Raw genomic sequence first — 20,681 nt, 5'->3', positions numbered from 1 at the left:
AGTAGATAGCATACCAAGTATGTCATCTACATCCTCATCATCAGTAGATGGCATAACATACCAGCAGTATGTCATCTACACCATCGTCAGCAATAGCTTGCATTACAAGTAGGCCTATGCCATTCAAATCATCAGTAGAAGCATACCAAGTATGGTATTTACACACTCATCAGCATTAGATACCAAGTATGTCTCCTACTCCCTTACCAGCAGTTTCTGATAGGTATCTCATCAATGGGATACCAAGCAAGATGCTCATAACCCACTATTTATATTAGCCACACCCTAAGCAACAGTAAATGCTAAGGCAAAAAAAAAAAGGTTCGTCTCAAAACTTGTTCGCGCATTTGTAAAATCGTGAGATTTGGAAAAAAAAAAATGCGGAATTTGTTTTTATTTCAAACAAATTTTTTTTTATAGTTTTTCCAGAAAAATTCAGCGAAAATCAGATTTTTTTCTTCAAATACCATGGAAAAAAGTCGGGAATAAAAAAAATTGCATTTAGCATTTGCTTTCAAACCACTCGTGAGCTTTGAGACAATCCATTTTTTGTTTGGCCTAATACAAATGAGCTAAATACAACCACAGCAAATAAATATTCAACAAAATCAACATCTTATGGAATTGTAATGTTTAGATAATAATTACGAATATCCTTTTTAATCGACATGTAAATAATTATATGTATCATTCGATCACTATCTCCCCTGCCTGGAAGGGGCCTGGTATAATGATATGTATCTACCAACCTTTGTTTACTAAATTATTATGTGAATATCTCATTTTAAATGACTAAAATATGAAAAGGTTTATCAATTATTGAAATTGTGAATTAAATGCTATATTTAAAAATGTAAATTCTAAATGTATGTTTTAAAATTACCAAACTATGAAATTTTATACTTGGAAAGCAGAAATTAAAAAAATGAAGTTTACATACGATATCCTCGTCAAATCAAACTCCATGTGACCAATGATTAGTCAGTAAAGCATAAATAGGGTGTCGCCTTCCCTAATTATGCTATGCTTGACCAATCACAGGCAGTGAGAGTTTGATTGACAGGGACGTAAGACGCAAACTGCTTTTTTTAATACTGTATTTAATTTGAATTTTATTTTTTTCAGATTTGATAACCAAAATACAAAAGGAAATGCAAGGATGTAAAGTAGATTTTTAAAATTAACTTGAAATCCTGGAAACAAACTTGAATATCTGAATATGTTTTGTACTGGTGGGGAAGATAAAAAAATCTTGAGTTATTTATCCTGAAAACTTATATCCTGGGAAATAATTAAGAAATAAAATAAAAAGTATAAACTATCAATTGAGTAGAATATGACATGGTTGGTACAAACATCATTATACCAGGCCCCGATCCCATTTTCCCACTTGAGATAAAAACAAAATTATTCAATTATAATACTAGTGAATGATGATGATTCTGAAGCTGGTTCATGAGACTGTTGAAGTCCCTCGGTCTTAGCATCGTCTTCTTTTGAATCTTGTCCTGAGTTGCTTTGTGCCTGAATGGATGCCTGTGAGGGGGAAAATCAATCAATCATGGTTTATATAACTTGATCAAACAAACCGTGGATAATATTGCAAAGATGTTTTCAAGTTATATGCTAATTTACCTTAAAATCCTAAAAAATTCTGTTTCAGTACTCTTATAACTGTTTTCTTATGTTTTTTGCTCTCCTCTAGAAATATCATCTGATAATTATATAACTATTAACCTGTTATACCATGCACATTCTTCTAATACTTGTGCTCAACAACTGAATTTAAGAAATTAAGATTATCTTTACTTAATTTTTAATATTATTCGCCTCTTACCATAATAGAAGATGCAACAAAAATGGAGAAATCCTTGCAAGCAGCAGGCTGGAAAGAACATAATAATGATGATTATTGTGGGCAATGATGATGCTGAATAACGCGGATGATGATTCTAATGACGATGATAATAATAATTGTGATAATAATTATTTATAAATAATAATCCAAGGCTATCGCATATATATATATCTATGTTTCTGTATGTATTTACATGATAGCTGCGGGGCAGCGGGTGCCTTGGCTATCACTCACAATCAAACAAAATGCATCCAAAATTGAACACAGACAATGTACTAAATGACATGGTAGCAACCAAATGTTTTATTATGCATTACCTGTGTAATTTCTGCTGATGGTGCAACTTCTGCATTCTAAGATTAGAAAGAATACAAAGTGAATTTTACATCATTAATTATGCAGTCATGTCATTAGAATGGTTAAGTCACAACTCCAAATAGCTGGTTAGGAAAACCATAAATGAAGGGTGCAGTATCATAAATAACGTGTACCAATTAAATATAAATGCAGCAATAATAATTCAATAATGCACTCTCGGGGTAAGCATATGTTGATGAGCACCTCTATAACAAGCAACCCTAAATTTGCAATTTCCCTGTAAATTCTCAAGTTTTACTAATTCTAGTAAACAAAAAGAAATATTTCCATTCTATACATAGGTCTGTATTTATATCCGTTAACAGTGTATAAAGATAAAGATATCTCATTTATTTACAGGCCCTAGTATGCATTTATCATTATTACCTGCACTAGTTGTGATCCATGTGTAAGCTGTGGTTCATGTGCTACTCGTGCTTTTTTGACTATCTGTGTTTTTTTGGATATCTCTGGTTTTTTGACTAGCTGTTGTTCATGGACCAGTTGCTGTGGTATAGGACCAGATGCCAGGAGCGATGTTTGAGTCAGTCCTAGTATATAGGAAGCTGTAGCAAGACAAATTCAATAGACAACTTGATAACTGTTGAAATGTCACCTGATAAACTGATAACCTGTTATAATTATGCATATTCTTGCAATGTCAAGTCAGTTTCTATGCATTGTTTGTGCTCAACTCCTGAATTTAGGAAACTGAGATTTGTTCATTCTTCATTGAAAATATTATTAGCCTCTTACCGTAATAGATGAAGCCAGAAATATGGAGAAATCCTTGCAAGCAGCAGGCTGGAAAGAAGATAACAATTTGATGATGATTTTAATAATGATGAAGATGATTATAATGATACTTATGGTAAGGAGAGTGGTGATGATTATGATGATGATGAAAATAATAATTGTGATAAATAATGATTTTTAATAACTTTGATACTAATGATTTATTAATAATCTATAGAACGGTGAATTCAAAGTTATCTATGATAAATTGGGGAGCTGCATTACCTGTGTAATTTTTGTTGACGGCGCAACTGGTGCGTACTAAGATAAGGAAGAACAAAGTGAATATTTCACATCATTAATTAGGCAGTCATTACATTACAGAAAGCTGAAACTTTAAATCACAGCCATAAGAAAAGAAATTATTGAAAAAGCCTGAAATTGAACAATAACTGGTGTCTTTATGGTGAATATTGAGCAAGAATTGCACACTCAGCCCATAGGTGTTGTTATTGAACAATGCAAATAGCCTTATGGAGATATATGACAGATACACAAATTATAAGTATGGGGGAGCTGCATTAAGTGAGTATATAGTCGTCAATTTCCGCATTTTACACACTTTAAATACTCCTTTTGTGTGCACACTGGTATCATAATTATAAGTATGCACTTGGAATTGAAGGATGGAATTCATGGATAGAAGAACCACTTTTTACAGGCATCGCCTAATGTCCAACAGTATTAATACTGTTAGAATTAAAATGTATTTATTATTGTTACCTGGACATTCTGTGTTTTCTTGGCTACCTGGGCTGTCTGTTGTTCAGGGGCTACCTGCTGTGGCTGTGGTAGAGGGCCAGATGCATAGAAGATCTTTGATACAGGGAGCTGTAGCAAGTCAAATTATTAGACAAGTTGATAAATAAAATAGCCAAACAGTGTAATCTAACTTTTTTCCATACAATACCAGTGATTCTAAATTTAATATTGCTAAACAGCACATAAATCTTACATTTGTTTTAATAATAATATGCATTTTATCATGTTTATTCTCTGATATTATAGAACAGGGATCATGCAGCCGCCATCACACTGCTAACCAACCCTGTATGCAGGTGTTTTCAGCTCACTTATCATGCTGAATCACCAGAATTCATGAGTAACTTGAATTTAACAAGTGGACGAATCGGTATTCGGCGTTAAGCCACGCTCAATATAAACATATCATCTGTAATTGTAAGTTTAATATTACAAGAATTATTTATGGAAGCATACGTAAATAGAGCAACTAACTTACATCACACATGGGAATAGGTTTGCCAGGCTGGACTTTCTTGGTATCTGTGAAGAAGTTGTTATATTTTGGACGAACAGGCTGTAATAAAAAGAAATGACAAATGTTGTTATTATAGGACTATTAAAATAATTACACACACTATTATAGTAATGAAAAAACAAAATGTAGCTCATGTAGTAAATGCATGTGAAAAGAAGGAAGCAAAGCAAAGCAAAAAGAAGCAAACAATATGAATGCATTTATATGCTTATACTGTTGCAGAACATGAAAACACATAAGATTGACAATATTTTGTCTTGGGTTTTACATGTGTCTGTTCAAACTGTGTCAGGAAAAAATGGGAAGGGTCGTTTTAAATGTCAGCTTACCTTTGCTGTAGCAGCTGTCTCACATTCATTAACGACTTTGTTCTCCACTTTTCCATCAACAATTACACTGTCGAAGTATTTGTCAGGCGTGTCCTCTACGTCACTTATCTGTAGGATGCCAACCTGTTATGGTGAACAAAAACGAGCAGATTTTAGTCAATCAAACCAAGTCTTTCACAATCTCTGTACAGTCCACATCTGGGGCTGTTTCATCATGCGTTGCAATATATTATCATCCATCATCCAACAGTCCAATGAGAATGTTTATTGCAGTGTGTATACCATTTCAAAACTTTATGGCATTATTCAATTCAATTTTATTAAAAATAACAAATTTTATTTAAAAATTAAGTGACATCATTAGACTTTGAAGTCTAATGTCTATAGCATATTGTTTTTATTAAGTTAAGCAAACTTGTTGTGGGCATTCCAAGAATTTGATAAATAAAAGGCATGTGCTCAAACACTATACTATTATTTTTCTATTTACATGTGTAGGGTCTCTCTCACATGACCATAACATGCTGGGATAGCATGGCAGTATTGTAGAAAGTTTTGTTTTCAAAAGAACGCAACTGCATGAAACCCTCAAACTCACCTGGTTGGCTTTCATGTGATAAGGGAACAGGGTGTTGTAGCTTTGAGGAAAGAACAAACCACCAGCCAGAATACATGTCCAGAGAGAATCACGGTCAGGTGTGCACAGTGCACTATTTGGGCCCTGAAAACAAAATCAAAGACACACTGATATTCTGATGCTGAAATGATCTGACAAAAAATTACAAATGCTACATGTCAATTATATTATCACTGTTTATTGTATTGCTTAAATTTACAGTGGTCATTCCTACTGACCAACAACAAAAATTGTGCTGAGCACTTTTTCCGCCCTTAGAGCTGGTGCAGATGAAAGTAATCATGGTAACTGTGTTGCCAGGCAGTGTTGCCTTTTTGGTTTGGTAATATCAAATTAAAACACATTTAAATGCAATAAGCTACTCTATTTTTGCTGAAGATTATTGCAATTTTACCCAATAATAACTCACCTTGAATGTGATGATACATCGCTGTTGGTTATCCAAATCATAAGTGGTTCACTCAAAAACCAAACCAAGAAGAATAGGCCAAAGTAGCAGTAAAAGCGCCCTTTACCCGGGTAATGTTTTACAGAGATAGTGGAAGCGTAAAGCACCCAAGCAAGACCTGTAATCATTGAAAAGTTGTTTTACATTTTCAAAAATGTTCTCTGAATGTTATTAAAACGTTTTATTGCCCTTTATATAAGCTGACATTTCAACATTTTGTTTTGTAAAACGTTGTGTGTATGCTGGGTTGGTTTGTACATAACTTACAAATGTGTCCCAAAATACAAAATTTGTACATCCATACACACTGAAAACACATGAAATTGAATATGGCAGAGCAACTTGATCAGATTTTCTAAATTTACAATCTCACTTGTTTCCTTACCAAAGATATTCAGTCCAATTCCAGCATATGCTGCAGGAGTCTGGTTCACATTGAAGTAGTCCCTGTCATCAGCTAATGCATGTTGGTAGAGGTATTGGACTGCAGAGGCGATGGTGAGCAACACCATGACAATGGTGATCTTGATGCATCCAGAGGTAGAGATCTTGCCCCTACAGTGCCAAACAGATAAAATTATCTTTTAAAGAATAATTTATATAAGAATTATTTATTTCAACATGTAAATGTTGCAAAGTGTCAGGATTGCATAACAAGTCACCAAGAAATTAAGGTCAAGTTAAAATTATTTAATTCATTTGGCCTAATTTGTACCTTGTCAATGTGAATCCTTTGGCGATAAGGATCGAATCCAGGATGAATGTCAGCTTGGAAATCGTAGACAATACATGGCCTGTGGATGAAGAAAATATAGAAAGGCATTCTATAAATATCGAATGGAAATACAAAATAATAATGCAAGGAACAAAATAAAAAGTAATAGAATAAAGGGAAGGTACACAAATGGTAAGCTATCAGCAAATGCTAGCGTACCGTAACCTTTATTACAGTCAGTCTGCAACAACAAAGAAACTGAAGTCTCAATATTCTCACCAGTAGTTTCAAGCCATTCCAGTGACATGTATCCAGTCCTCGCAAAATTCATCTGTGATACCACCAAGCATACCATACCAATGAACTGCGCAACTACACTCCAGAAAAATAACTGAAAAGTTGAATGCAGCATTCGGCGGCTCTTCAATGTGGCTATTAAAATATGAAAAGAGACAGAAATTATAGTTAATAAGAGGTACCTAGGCCCTACTCCCATCCTTAGATGTGTGGGATAGTTGTAAATTGATGAAACTTCATTATGCTTCATAAAGCATTGTGTTTTAGGTTTTAAGGTACTTACATCGGCAGATGAACAACACGATAATCACTCCGACGTAGAGGCTCAGATAGGCAATGTTAGTCTGCAATATGACTGATGAAAACAAACAAAACAAACACAAAACAATTTAAAAAAAAAAGATTTTTCATAATATTAATTAATTTATAATAGTATGCACTTGAGGTAAAGTGTAAGTTAATGTGCAATCTTCTTTCATTGACTGTCTCTCTTACGCCCTTCCCTCCACCTCTCTAATGAATTTGGTACAACTTTGCAATAGAGATTAGTAAATATGCTGGGGAAGTTGCCCATGTGTCTAATTGTAAATTCACATGAACACTGTTGACTTGTTGTCACCGTTCACTGTTAACTGTTAACTGTTAACTGTTAACACTGTTAACACTGTTAACTGTTAACACTGTTAACTATTAACACTGTTAACTGTTAACACTGTTAACTATTAACACTGTTAACTGTTAATAGTGTAACACTATTACTATTAACTTTTAATGTGTGCAATGACATTTCTCATTCAATTTTTAATCAAATATTTTTTAAGACAAGACTTACTCTTCTCATCTACAGAGAAATGTCTTGTCAAGAACGCATCCCCATTGGTCATATTAAACTGGTAGGAAAGTTCTATTCCTGGTTTGCTGTAACTGCCACAATTCTGGATGGTGATATACCACCATCTTGGCCATTCGTAGTCCTTCCAAGTTCGGTATCCTTTGCAGCTGATATACTGATATGAACATGAATATCAAGTGGTTAGACAAAATTGTTTTGCTAAATTATGTCCTTAATAATATGTGAGATTTTAGTGTTAATAATACATCTATACTTTATTCCTTCCACTGTATAAGAATCTACAGTAATTACGGTACCCTACCTAATGTTATTCTGTAAAACAATGATAAAGCCTTTTGCTGTGGCTTCTGAACTTCGCTGTTTTCTCATCTGTTTCCTTTTGTTCAAAACCTTCAGTTCTAATCCTGTTTAGGCCTACCTTTAATATCGATTGCCATTTTAATACATTAAATCAACTTACTTAAAAGTGAGCATAAAAGTTATTTTTACTTACCGGGATGCCATTTTCGATGGTTTCTGTACACCCATTATCCGTTGACAGTGGAATCATGACCATGCCACCATCACTTGCAATTTGCTGTTTTTCAGCATGCGTCTAAATTGAAATAATTATGATAAAATTAATAGATTTATTCTTCTGATTAGTATAATTTCATTAGGGTCCTTTTCCAGCCAAATCCTTAGGCGTTTAGGGTTAGTAATATTATTGTTTGAGTGAGTTTGCACTAATTTGATAACAATCACCACTATTTAATTGATTCTTGTTACTTTTGTGCATGTTTTCTTCAGTAGGCCTATCTATATGTCTGCAACATCAAAAAGACACCTTGGGTATCAAATTCAAATTAGCTCATTTCCCTGTTTACGCCACTTAGGGTATCAATATAAATTTAGATATTTAAAAGTTGACGCCATTTAGGGTATGGTTTTTGCATGTGCTACGCCATTTAGGGTAGGATTTTGCATGTGTTCCGCCTTTAAGGGGTGCAATTTGGTTATGTGAAAATTAGCCATTAAGGGTGCATTCAGAGAGGTGTTCAGGCGGGTGGGAGGCACCTTTATGTGAGAGTGACCCCGGAATAATATGTAGGCATAAGGCCGTGTAAAATTAATATTTTGGTTCTCGTCCCCTCCCTCCTCAATTTCTGTGATTTGTCAGATTTTTTTCTTTTTTAGATTTTTCAATTTTTTAGACTTTGGAATGATTTATGAAATCTTCATACATATAAATAAGTTTATTAGAGAGCAAGCATCACTTCCAAGGCTTTTTGTGGTACTCTAGGGGGTTTATCCCTCAGAATCTCACAAAAAAAAAAAAAAAGGGGGCCTCATCGTTTCCTCGAGCACTGTTGGAGAAGACCGAAAACTACTGACAATGCTAATTTTACATTGAAAAAAACCCAAAAAAAACCACCTCCCTCCCTCATCAATTCATGAAAATCCTCTGGACGAGAACCAAAACATTAATTTTATACGGCCTAAAGATAACTTACCAACTTGTCCTCGTTTTCCGAATATATGGCCATTGGTCTGGGTTATCGTTATAGATTACTATGCGATAGTAATCATTCTACAGATAAATAAACAAAAATGACTGTTACGCATTAAGGGCTCGGATAGCGGCGTTTTCACGTATTTTTGTGGAACCTGAGAGCACATCAGACATATCAAAATGCATATTGAAAACAAGGAATGTTCTTCTGATATCATTTATTTGTACTATTTATTTATTTTCTAATTAAATAACATTCAACATACAAACTGTTTAATAAACAGCTTAATTATAGGCCTACCTTACGAGAGACGGTTTTATCACTTTCACCGGCATGCTGGCGATGGTCATTGACATCGATCATGCCATCACCCTGGTCTACAGATGCGGTTCTATGAGATGTAGCCGTTGGCTTACTGTTGTCATCTATGAACTGTGAAGTAGAGAGATAATGATAGTGGTGATGACGATGATGAAATGGAAGTCAATGTAATCATGATGGAATCAACGATAAAGAGCCGGTCAACTTCCCACACTCTGTTCAAAATGCCAGGACAAATATTGACCAAATAATCTACTTTTATTTTTTAATTTTTGTTTGGATGTATCTAGAAAGGATAAAATTCAACATGAGAAATAATAGGTATGACTTGTTCTACTACTAATAAAATACTAATAAACTACATTCGCATCTGAAACAACTGCAAAATAAAGTCTGTTAGAAAGAAGTGCCGCCATACTTGATGGAATCAGTCTAAGTGGGTTACATAAAGTAATATCTGTCATGGAAGTGCCCCGGGATGTAATCATGATGGAATCAACGATAAAGAGCCGGTCAACTTCCGACACTCTGTTCAAAATACCAGGACAAATATTGACCAAATAATCTACTTTGATTTTTGTTTGGATATAGAAAGGATCAAATTCAACATGAGAAATAATAGGCATGTCTTGTTCTACTATTAAAATAGGCCTACTAATAAACTACATTCGCATCTGAAACAACTGCAAATAAAGTCTGTTAGAAAGAAGTGCCGCCATACACGATGGATCAGTCTTACAAGTGGATTGGTTTTCTCAAGTGAAAACAAAAAATATTACTTACTTTTTTGAATTTTACCTCGTAGGTGAATCTCGCTTGAGGCTAGGTTAGAAGACGAAGCGTGACACGAAAAAGGTGTCCTGTAAAAGACAAAGGAAACATAAAAAAGTTTCAGGGGTAGCACTCATAAATCGTGAGGCCTAGGCTATCCCCAAGGTAGGGGTACCATTAGGGTTATAGGTAAAGTGTTTGGATAGTTGAAAGGAGGGAAGCATTTATAGGCGATTAGGGCACACAATCCTATTAGGCATATTTGAAATATAATCATTATGCAATCAAATGGCTTAGAAAAATAAAGTCACAACAGATAATCTAGAGTTTGGGGAAGGGGATAACAATTTGGGGCAAAAGGCGAACAATATATTTCGGTTGTATCATTTTGTTAGAAACTGTGTTTAAAGTCGACGAGCTTAATAACAATGAGTACGTATATACATGTACATGTAAAGGCCAAAAATCTGATGTTTTCCACAATTTTGGCCACATGACCGAGGTGAATCTTACTATAAATAGGGAAATGTTGTATCTATGTATCTATGTATCATGGAAAGGCTCCGTCAGTTTCGATCAAATGTCGCCAAATTCATACGGAGATCGATGAATATCACGGAGCGTGTTTAAACTTTATTTGGTTGAAAAGCGGTCAAGAATTGGCCTCAAAATCAGTGAAAATGTGGTGCGTTGCTATGCTGGGTAAACAAAAAGGGAGTCAGTTGTCAAGCTAGCCCGTGCTGGCGTCGTAAATGACGGGCGTATCTAATGCTCCAAGTCGCTCGCGTAAGCTAGCGATAGCAGCGGTAACGCAAGCACTACGCCATGTCGTAGCGTAAATGGCGAGAAGTCGCGCAATGAATGATAATCTGGGTGACCGACAGACCGTAGGCGTAATAAATACGGGGAAAAGATGTGTGTTAAAAAGTACAAACAACATGAAGAGGTAGGCCTACTGTAATTAAAAAAGAACACAAAATGAGGACAAACAGGTAGGCCTACGAGTATGTGGGTTAGCCTATAGTTAGTCACAGTAAGAAAAGGAAAACGGGAATAAAATTGGCTAAAGAAGGAAAGAATAATAAAATCTAATAAAATTAGATGATTTAAATTAAACTGAGGACAGAACTAAATAAATAACATGAAAGCGGGAAATCACAAGCTAAGCAGCAAATAAAAATGAAGTCAACAGGGAAATGTAAGAAAGGACAGATTTAGAAAATAATGGGAGCAGGATTGAGTAAATATAAAACATGGTAGCGGAAATTTGCAAGCTTAGCAGCAAAATGTTTTTAAAAAATGGAACAAAATTGGCCCATGTAGAAGAAACTAAAAAGAAAGAAAGAAGCTAAAATGGAAACTTGGGCTTAACGAGGTCAGACTCAGATAAATGAAATTTACCTTTTCAATGATTCTACCTGTTCAGTAATTCCTCCCGTTTTAGTGAAGCGCTCCCATTTACTCACCTAGCGGGGACCAGCGCGTGGCTGGTGTCCCGCTAGTTTAATCAAAAAGCGGACACCTGGGGGAACCTTTGATGTGTCAGCGCAGCGGGCACTCCCCACCCCCTCCACCACCACCACCGCTTGCTCATGTGCTACGCTACTGGGACCGACAATCCTTGGACACCTCCGAATTGATGCAGATGTATCTGGATTTAAGCCCAGTACCCCAGGTCAACATAAAAAGTGGTAACCATGTGTGTTCTAAATTTCGCAGAAAAGGGGTATTTTGTTGACTGAAATCGCGGACCCATGAAATCGCGAAAAAAGGGGTATTCTGAGCATTGTCTAAGAAAAATTTAAAAAAAAAGGGGTATTTCACAGGTTTTAATATATTAAAATATTTGGAGTCATTGAAAAGGGGTGTCTGGAAATCTTCTCATTGAAAACCTTGAAAAAGGGGGTATTTTTTACCCTGATTTTGTCAGTGATTTGGCAAAAAAAGGGGGGTAAAATAAATGAAAAATCAGTGAAAAGGGGGGTTTTGAAAAAAGGAAGAACACACATGGTTACCACTTTTTATGTTGACCTGGGGTACCGGGGATTTAAGCCGACTCGTGAAGATAGGATTGCCGGGAATTATTGTATTACTATATACTATAGGCTAAAAAAAACCTTTTATTTTCTCAAATCTATTTTGTATATTTGTTTGTATGCCTATGTCTGTTTGTTTGTTTAAACAGTTGCCCCGTGCATGAATATATTGTTTTGGGTATGATTTAGGCATATGCCGATGCAATGAGGAATAAAAGTTGGTTAGGCCTATTCACATGTGCTGCCGTGCCCTCGCCAAAAATGCGAAAGTTTATCAAATAACCGAATGATCAACATGATGACACCTTCCTATGACATCAACAAAAGTGCTCATTTAAGAAGTTACAGATTTACTCACCAACTTCGTGCCGATCTCACCGGTAACTGTGCGGGCTTCTACTCGCACAACTGCTGCACTCAGCAGGAAAACTGCTGGAGCAAATATCATCATCAAAAGTCGAAGATGGACCATTTTGTTGATCCAACTCTGCTCAAAGGCTCGATGTTGTAAGCCTACTATACTTGAATTAACTTAGTATAAAACGTTAAACGCAAATCGGTTAAAATCTGTCAAACAGAATCAAGAAAACTGATCCTTCGAACAGATCAAAACTATCGCAACCACAGAATTAGAGAAGGAGAACCGGGACTCCCTATACCGCCACGTACAATCGCGCCGTCAGCTATGGGGAGAAAATTGGGGGTATTCGGGTCCTTGCCGACGATGCGCGGAGACGAACGAAAACAATTTTGCGTCTCATCTGTAGCGTCTTGGTACTCGCGTGCAGGTCGCATCAAGTGCGTCTCTCAAATGCGCCCATCATCTATGTCGCGCTTGCATGACAACGAATGCCTCGAGTGCATTCCGAGGGAAACCGAATACCCCCAATTTTTGCTCCATGCCTGTATCAAGATGGCGGTCGAGTCCTGGTTCTCTGGTTTTAATTCTGTGATCGCAACTCACTTCAACTCCTCCTCTACAACAAACAAACCGCACAAATCGTCGCCATGGACGTTGGCAAGACGCGTTACTGTAGCAGCGCGTATTATGATCGCGCCATCGCGCGCAAATAATGATCTCCAAGGAAAGTACGCCGTCTTTGACGCGAATTTTGACGCCCAAATTCCCGTTCAAAATCGGACGCTTCTGTGCTGGCATTGAATGGCTGCAAGAAGTTATAAATAGGCATAGCCTACATAGGCGTACGTCTTAATTATTGACTAGGCTATTTATCGCTTCTTTTTCTTAGCAAATTTTATAGATCTGTAGTTCGACCAAGGCAGTATAATAGTGGAATGAACATTATTGTCAAAATGAACCACTTTTTGTGACAGATTGGGATACACTGAATGGTTGACCTGATTGACAGCCACACCCCACTTTGGGGAGAGCGGGGAGTGTTCGCCCTATTTTTTTCTGACCAGCCTAGCGATGTCAATTTTAAGGTTAGGGATGACCTGATTAGCCCATGTGAAAGCCCTATGTCTTAGCTACAATTCCAGAACTATAGGCCTTACAATAGCAACATGATAGAGCAAACAAAAAAGTTTTGCAAAGTGGCGAACTTGCCCCATATTGGGGCAGGTTCGCCCATATGGTGGGGTAAGTTCAAAAAAAAAAAAAAAAAAGGTTTAAACATTCCATAACAATAACAAATTCAATGCAAACATTTAGTAAGAGTATACAGGGCATTCATTCTCTTCTGGGAGTCACTAAATTTGTTGCAGGAGTCAGGTCAGGGTAAAATGTAGGGGTCCAAAGTGAGCTTAAACGTATCATGTTTACCACTTCGGGGAGATTATGGATTAGGACATAAACGGTGGTATGAGTAATACTGATACCACATAACTTTTAAAAAACACGCTTTTCAGTAGTTTTACCTTGTTTAATGGTATAATTATCAAAATTATGCATAATACGCTGATGGGGCAGGTCCGCCCTCCAGTTTGGGGTAAGTCCGCCCGGGGAAGATATAGGGCGAACATGCCCCCATCCTCAAAGGGCGAACGTGCCCCTTTATTACTATTTTGTATTTTCTTCAGGGTATGCAAAATACAAATCGAATAAAGAGTTTTGAACTGCATTAAATCTTTGACAAAGCCCATATGTTCCCAATACAGATTTACATTAAAACCATCCGTATTTATGTATCAATGATAATACAACATTATTAATGCAAGAAAAATTACGTTTTGGTGTAAATTTTTTGTTTTTTCTGCATTTCTATGAACACTTCCCTATATGTCGCGTAGCTAATATGAGAAGTTTATAATGACCTATGTCACCTAATTTTGCCATCACCAAATTCCCCGATAGCCGTAGAGCTGAGAAACAAGGGGTGGGCGAACCTGCCCCTAGGGCGAACACTCCCCGCTCTCCCCTACCCAGTCAAAATGCAGATTTTAGCATCAGGTAACGCTCATGTTTTTCTCATTAAGATAGGCCTATTGAAATTAGGCGTTCTAAATCGATATAGGCCTATTTGCGAAGAAATCATCAAAAATATGTTGAATTAGTCTCGAATGTGGTAAAGGCCCTACCACGCTTGAGACTAATTCGACAGTTTTTTTGATGGTATCTTCGGAAATATACCAATTTGGAACTCCTAATTTCAACATGTTAATAAGAAAAATAGAGTCTTTCATTTGATATCAAAATATTACGTGATTGATAAAAAACAACAACCTGTAGACTACCAGTAACACGCTGTATAAATATCAGTAATTCCATAAGGAATTAGTCACGTTTACAAGAAACAAAGTGTTTGTTTTTTGTTTTTTGCATGAATGGGACAACATTTTTCGTTATACGTAGATTTTAAAGAATCTTATTTTCAAAATATATCGGGTCACCTTCTTTTAATTTTAGAATAACTGGCACCAGCACCAGCAGATTAGGATAAGGCCCGGGGATAAGGTGCTATCTTCAGTAGATAGCACGGATTCTATTTGTTGATGCTATCCTTTACTTTTTTTACTGAATGCTATCTTCTTTTGATTAAGTCGGTAATTAAGGTGCACCATGTGCATATCACACCAACTGAAATGACCTGGTCGCGTGAAGATTTAGTGACTTCTTCTTTTGGTTAAGTCGGTAATTAAGGTGCACAATGTGCAATCTTCAGTAGATAGCATGGACTCTATCACTGGATGCTATCTTCAGTAGATAGTGTAGCCTCTATCACTGAATGCTATCTTTCGTAGATAGCACGGACTCTTATCATTGAATGCTATCATCAGTAAATAACATAGACTCCCCAGCAAACATAGACTTCTCCGTAGTCCACTTGCCCATTTTGGATACTCTGGCTATTACATTTAAGCATAAAACTCTGATTTATATTGATTTGTGTGCAACTGATAGATTTTCACATCTGTGTCTGATCTTTTCAGTCACCGCACTCCCTCTGTTTGTTAGCTTCCCAAGTGGACTACTGACTTTGCCTTGCGGTTAAGATTTTTAACACGGGACTCTATGAAGAGTTAGGCCAATGCAATTTCTGGCCTAACTGAAATTGGCTATGATGATGTAATGCATCTTTAAATGGATCTGCCTTGTGATTGGTCGCCCATATCTCGCTATGGTTTAAATCTTCCGGGCCCGCGCCATTATTATTAACTACACCGTACACAACTATCTGTGGTATTTGCGGCGCTTTTGTGCTCTTGCGCTTTTAGTGCGTCCTGTACTATACCATGCTTAGTACTTGTGGTTAATGGACTGATAAACAAGTATGCTTGACAGTGTGTTTTTAGAGAGCAAAGTCCCGGAGTAAAGTTCTGCTTAATATTCAAAGTCCATAGTCGGATTTTCGGGGTTCGCTATCAATAAACTGGTAGATTCCAAAATCAGAATTGTCACTAATCATCTGATATTTTTAACTCTTTATGACCATTTTACTATTGAATACTTTAATTTTAATAAACATCAGTATAATTTTGATTTCAACGAAATGGGTTCATCATGACTAATAATAACATATTTTTAATCAAATACGACTATGGCATAGTCTACAGCAAACACAGAACGTTTTGGACATCATTCGCAAAAGGTTAGTAAAGGATGCCAGAAAACGTTTAAATGTCGGATTATATAAAGGGTATAAAACATTTTCATAACATTCAAAAACATTGTTTGATACCTTACTGCAAATATTCATAAACATTTTAATATTGTTGTAGTGTGTTTTAAAACGTTTTCATGACCATTATATAACCCGACAATTAAAATGTTTTTACCAAAACCAAAACCCCAAAATATAACCTGTTTAAAACATTTTCAAAACGTCTTGTGTTTGCTGGGTCTTTCATCACTGGATGCTATCTTCAGTAGATAATATAGAATCTAACACTGGACGATATCCTCAGTACTAGATAGCATAGGTTCTGACACTGGACGCTATCTTCAGTGCATATACTCTATCGCTGGATGCTATCTTCAGTAGATGGCATGGACTCTATCACTAAATGTTATCTTCAGTAAGTCGGTAGCACATGCAATGCATGGATGCTATCTTCAGTAGATAGCATTGACTTTCACTGAATCTATCACTAAATGCTATCTTCAGTAGATCGTATGACTTATTTCACTGGATGCTATCTTCGGTAGATAGCACGGAGTCTATCACTGGATGCTATCTTCAGTAGATAGCAGAGACTCTGTCACTGAATGCTGTATTCAGTAGATAGCATGGACTCTACCATTGAATGCTATCTTCAGTAGATAATATAGACTATCACTTGACCCTATCACTGGATGCTGGGCTATATCACTGGATGCTTCAGTAGATAGCACATACTCTACCATTGAATCCTGTCTTCAGTAGATAGTATAGACTATCACTGAATGCTACCGGGGTATCTTCCGTAGATATCACTGAATGCTATCATCATATCAGTAGATAACATAGACTCCCCAGCAAACACAGAATGTTTTGGACATCATTCGCAAAAGGTTAGAAAAGGTTGCCAGAAAACGTTTAAATGTCGGGTTATATAAAGGGTATAAAACATTTTCATTACATTCAAAAACATTGTTTGATACCTTACTGCAAATATTCTTAAACATTTTAAAAATATTGTTGTGTGTTTTAAAACGTTTTCATGACCATTATATAACCCGACAATTAATGTTATTTAAAATGTTTTTACTAAAACCAAAACCCCAACATATAACCTGTTTAAAACATTTTCAAAACTTTTTGTGTTTGCTGGGTCTATCACTGGATGCTATCTTCAGTAGATAATATAGACTTTATCACGATGCTATCTTCAGTAGATAGCAAAGCCTCTATCACTGGATGCTATTTTCAGTAGATAGCACACTCTGTCACTGGATGCTATCTTCAGTAGATAGCATAGACTCTATCACTGAATGCTATCTTCAGTAGATAGCATAGACTCTATCACTGGATGCTATCTTCAGTAGATAACATGGACTCTGTCACTGAATGTTATCTTCAGTAGATAACATAGACTCCATCATTGGATGCTATCTTCAGTAGATAGCATGGACTCTGTCACTGAATGTTATCTTCAGTAGATAACATAGAATCCATCATTGGATGCTATCTTCAGTAGATAGCATGGACTCTATCACTGAGTGCTATCTTCAGTAGATAGCAGAGACTCTGTCACTGAATGCTGTATTCAGTAGATAGCATGGACTCTATCACTGAATGCTATCTTCAGTAGATAGCACAGACTCTGTCATTGAATGCTGTCTTCAGGGTTCATACCACTAAATCCGCGTGTGAAGCGGTTTCCGGTAAAAGTTTATCACGACTATAGCCCCAACTTTGCATAAAAAATGTGCAAAATCGGTACAATATTAACAATTTTAGTGTTGCAAATCGTGTTTTGCTAGAACTTGTGAATGTGATCTCTACTAATTTGAACAAAAAACACGAAAATTTGAGTGATGTTTACGATGATGAGCGCATGAACACACGAGGTCAAAACGCGGTTAGCAGTCGGACGTAAACACGGGAAAATCGGGCCTTTTTCTATAGCGCTATTTTTCTCAAAAAGTAGACCTAAAATATGGTGTCATTTTCAGATATGTTATGCAGAATTTTGTTCTGATTAAGATGATATCAAATATATATTTCAAAGTAAGACGTAACTCGACTTATAGCCTAAAACGTGACCCCTATTTTGCACGTAAAGTCTATGGAAAGCTATTTAGTGGCATGTACCCTTCAGTAGATAGCACAGACTCTATCACAGAAATGTTATCTTCAGTAAGTCGGTAGCACATGCAATAACACTGGATGATATCTCCAGTAGATAGCAATGACTTTCACTGAGTGGTATCTTCAGTAGAGAGCAGAGATGATCACTGTATACTATATGCATCAGTTGATGGCATGGATTCTTTCTCTCGGTGCTATCTTCAGTAGATTATAAAAAAAATCTTTAGTAGATACATATACTCTCCTAGTAGGTCAGTTAAGAAAAATAGTTTAGCCAACATTAGCCATTTGTGCAATCCATTAATTCCCAGGTAAACATACAGGGGTCAAATATTATTTTAACACTAACGTTTTTTACGTTTTGTGTTTGCTGGGGTGTGGACACACAACCAGAGCTTATACACCTCAATGACAACCGAGCAATTTCCCCCCTTCTTTGACAGGGAGTGTGAATTTCAAATGGGGTTACCTGAATGGGCGACTCTATTTGAAATCTACACCCCCTATGTGAGAGATTAATGTCACATCTTCCATCGGTGCATGGATTTCAACTGGAATAACTCAATGACACATAATAAAACAGAAAAAGACATTCTGATAACAAAAAAAAAAAAAAATTCATGGTGCATCTGCTGTTAAATTTTAATATAATTTTGTCCTCAATACAATTGAATATATGAATACAAAAGCCACCTAAGTCCATACTTTGGCCAAATTAAGTTAAGCGAAATTGTTGCTATACATAGGCCTGTCATATGCATGAAAGAACAACTCAAATTCATTCTCTGTGTCTATTGGGCATGTGAAAAATAGCATGTATGAAAGAATCACCCAATTCCATGATTTGAGTCTTGTAACACATTGATTGAAATCCAGTATGTATAAAAGTCCACTTGTAACACATTCATTGCTAGAGAATGACTTTTGAACAAAAATGGGTTTAATAAAGGAAAGTGTGTGGTTTATATTACATGGCAGAATGCTTATCAACATTATACATACCTGTGTGCTTTATTTTGTATTATCTTACTAGTGGTAATCTCATTCTAACATTGTTGTCTTTGTATATGATTCAAAAAACCACCTAAGTCCAAAATTTAAAATGAACCCCACGAAGTCTCTGAAATGCTAATCGTCATACCTAATACAGGTTAATCCACTCATTTGCACGTAAAACTTACCATATTGACCAGGTAAATCTAACTGAAGGAATTAAAATGATACACAGGTTTTTCTCTCAAAATAACTTCGCATGGACTTAGGTGGCTTTTGTATTCATGTATTCAATTAGCAAATCAACCTAGGTACAATCTACTAAAGTGTCACAGCAACACAAAACACCTTTTTCGTAATTGATTGCCCACTTCGTTGCCAATGGCAGCGTTTGGCTCTGCTAATCCAATTAGGCCGGAGTTAGCGAAGTGGAAAACTGAAAACGAAGCCAAAGATTTAATTACATAAGCCCAATTATGCAAATTTAATTTGCCAAGTAACTAAACGGACTGTCCAGCTGAGACTTGGTATAATACAAGCACAATAGAAGTATTTAGCATGTTGCTCATTTTAATCTGCATAATTAATTAGCCTTAATTTCTTAAAAAATTCAAATGAACTCTCATAACCTCTAATTAATTATGCAGATTAAAATTGCCAAAATGTTAAATCTAATATACTTCTATTGTACTTGTCCTACACATGTACCAAGTCTGAGCTGGAAAGTCCTTATAGCTACTTGGCAAATTAACTTTACATACTTGGGTTATGTTATTTACATCTTACACATTTACATTGGCCTCCATTTCAATTTTCCGCTCAGCTAACTCCGGCATAATTGGAGTAAGTAGAGCCAAACACCGCCATCAGCAACGAAGTGGTTAATTACAAAAAAGGTGGATAGAGATTTACTCTAAGTGAACAAACCAAAAGATTGATAAAGCCATATAAATGTAACCAGCTTTGTTCTTTTTGGCAAAGCTGAGTAGCTGACCCCTCCCTCCCCATAGGTATCCAAACTGTAAAATGTGTCAAAACTAACATTGATATTAAGAGTACACAAGAAACGTAATCAACTCATCCCCTGCCTCTTTGACTAAATGGGGGATCATTCAGTCAAATGATCTTCCTGTGTGTTTGCTTTATATTGTTGTTATATTGTATAACATTTTTACCCTGATGTGGCAGTAACGTCAGGACGCATTTCATTGGGTGCAGCTTCAAATTGTAGCATTCACCGAAATTTCTGGCTTACACACACAAATGTTTAAAGAGGGCATGCATAGATGTGGGCATGAGACAGCT

The 20,681-nt window shown here is 36.2% G+C and overlaps 1 protein-coding gene across 1 annotated transcript; it reads right to left on the bottom strand.

Annotated features, from left to right (window-relative positions):
• Positions 1–844: 844 nt before the first annotated feature.
• LOC140170892 (uncharacterized) lies at positions 845–7,289 on the bottom strand. The gene is made up of 14 exons (XM_072194095.1): positions 7,211–7,289; positions 6,999–7,070; positions 6,419–6,497; positions 6,089–6,258; positions 5,665–5,821; positions 5,276–5,339; positions 4,619–4,741; positions 4,251–4,328; positions 3,734–3,841; positions 2,965–3,019; positions 2,603–2,781; positions 2,176–2,211; positions 1,838–1,885; positions 845–1,536 (listed from the first exon to the last, which is right to left on the bottom strand). The coding sequence occupies exons 1-14, from the start codon at positions 7,287–7,289 to the stop codon at positions 1,408–1,410; spliced, it is 1,377 nt and encodes a 458-aa protein (XP_072050196.1). The 3' UTR covers positions 845–1,407.
• Between the last annotated feature and the right edge of the window lie 13,392 nt (positions 7,290–20,681).

The sequence above is a fragment of the Amphiura filiformis genome, chromosome 15 (assembly GCF_039555335.1).
Source record: "Amphiura filiformis chromosome 15, Afil_fr2py, whole genome shotgun sequence".
NCBI lineage: Eukaryota > Metazoa > Echinodermata > Ophiuroidea > Amphilepidida > Amphiuridae > Amphiura > Amphiura filiformis.
Note: the sequence above shows the minus strand (reverse complement) of the source record. Positions and strands in the feature narration are given on the sequence as shown.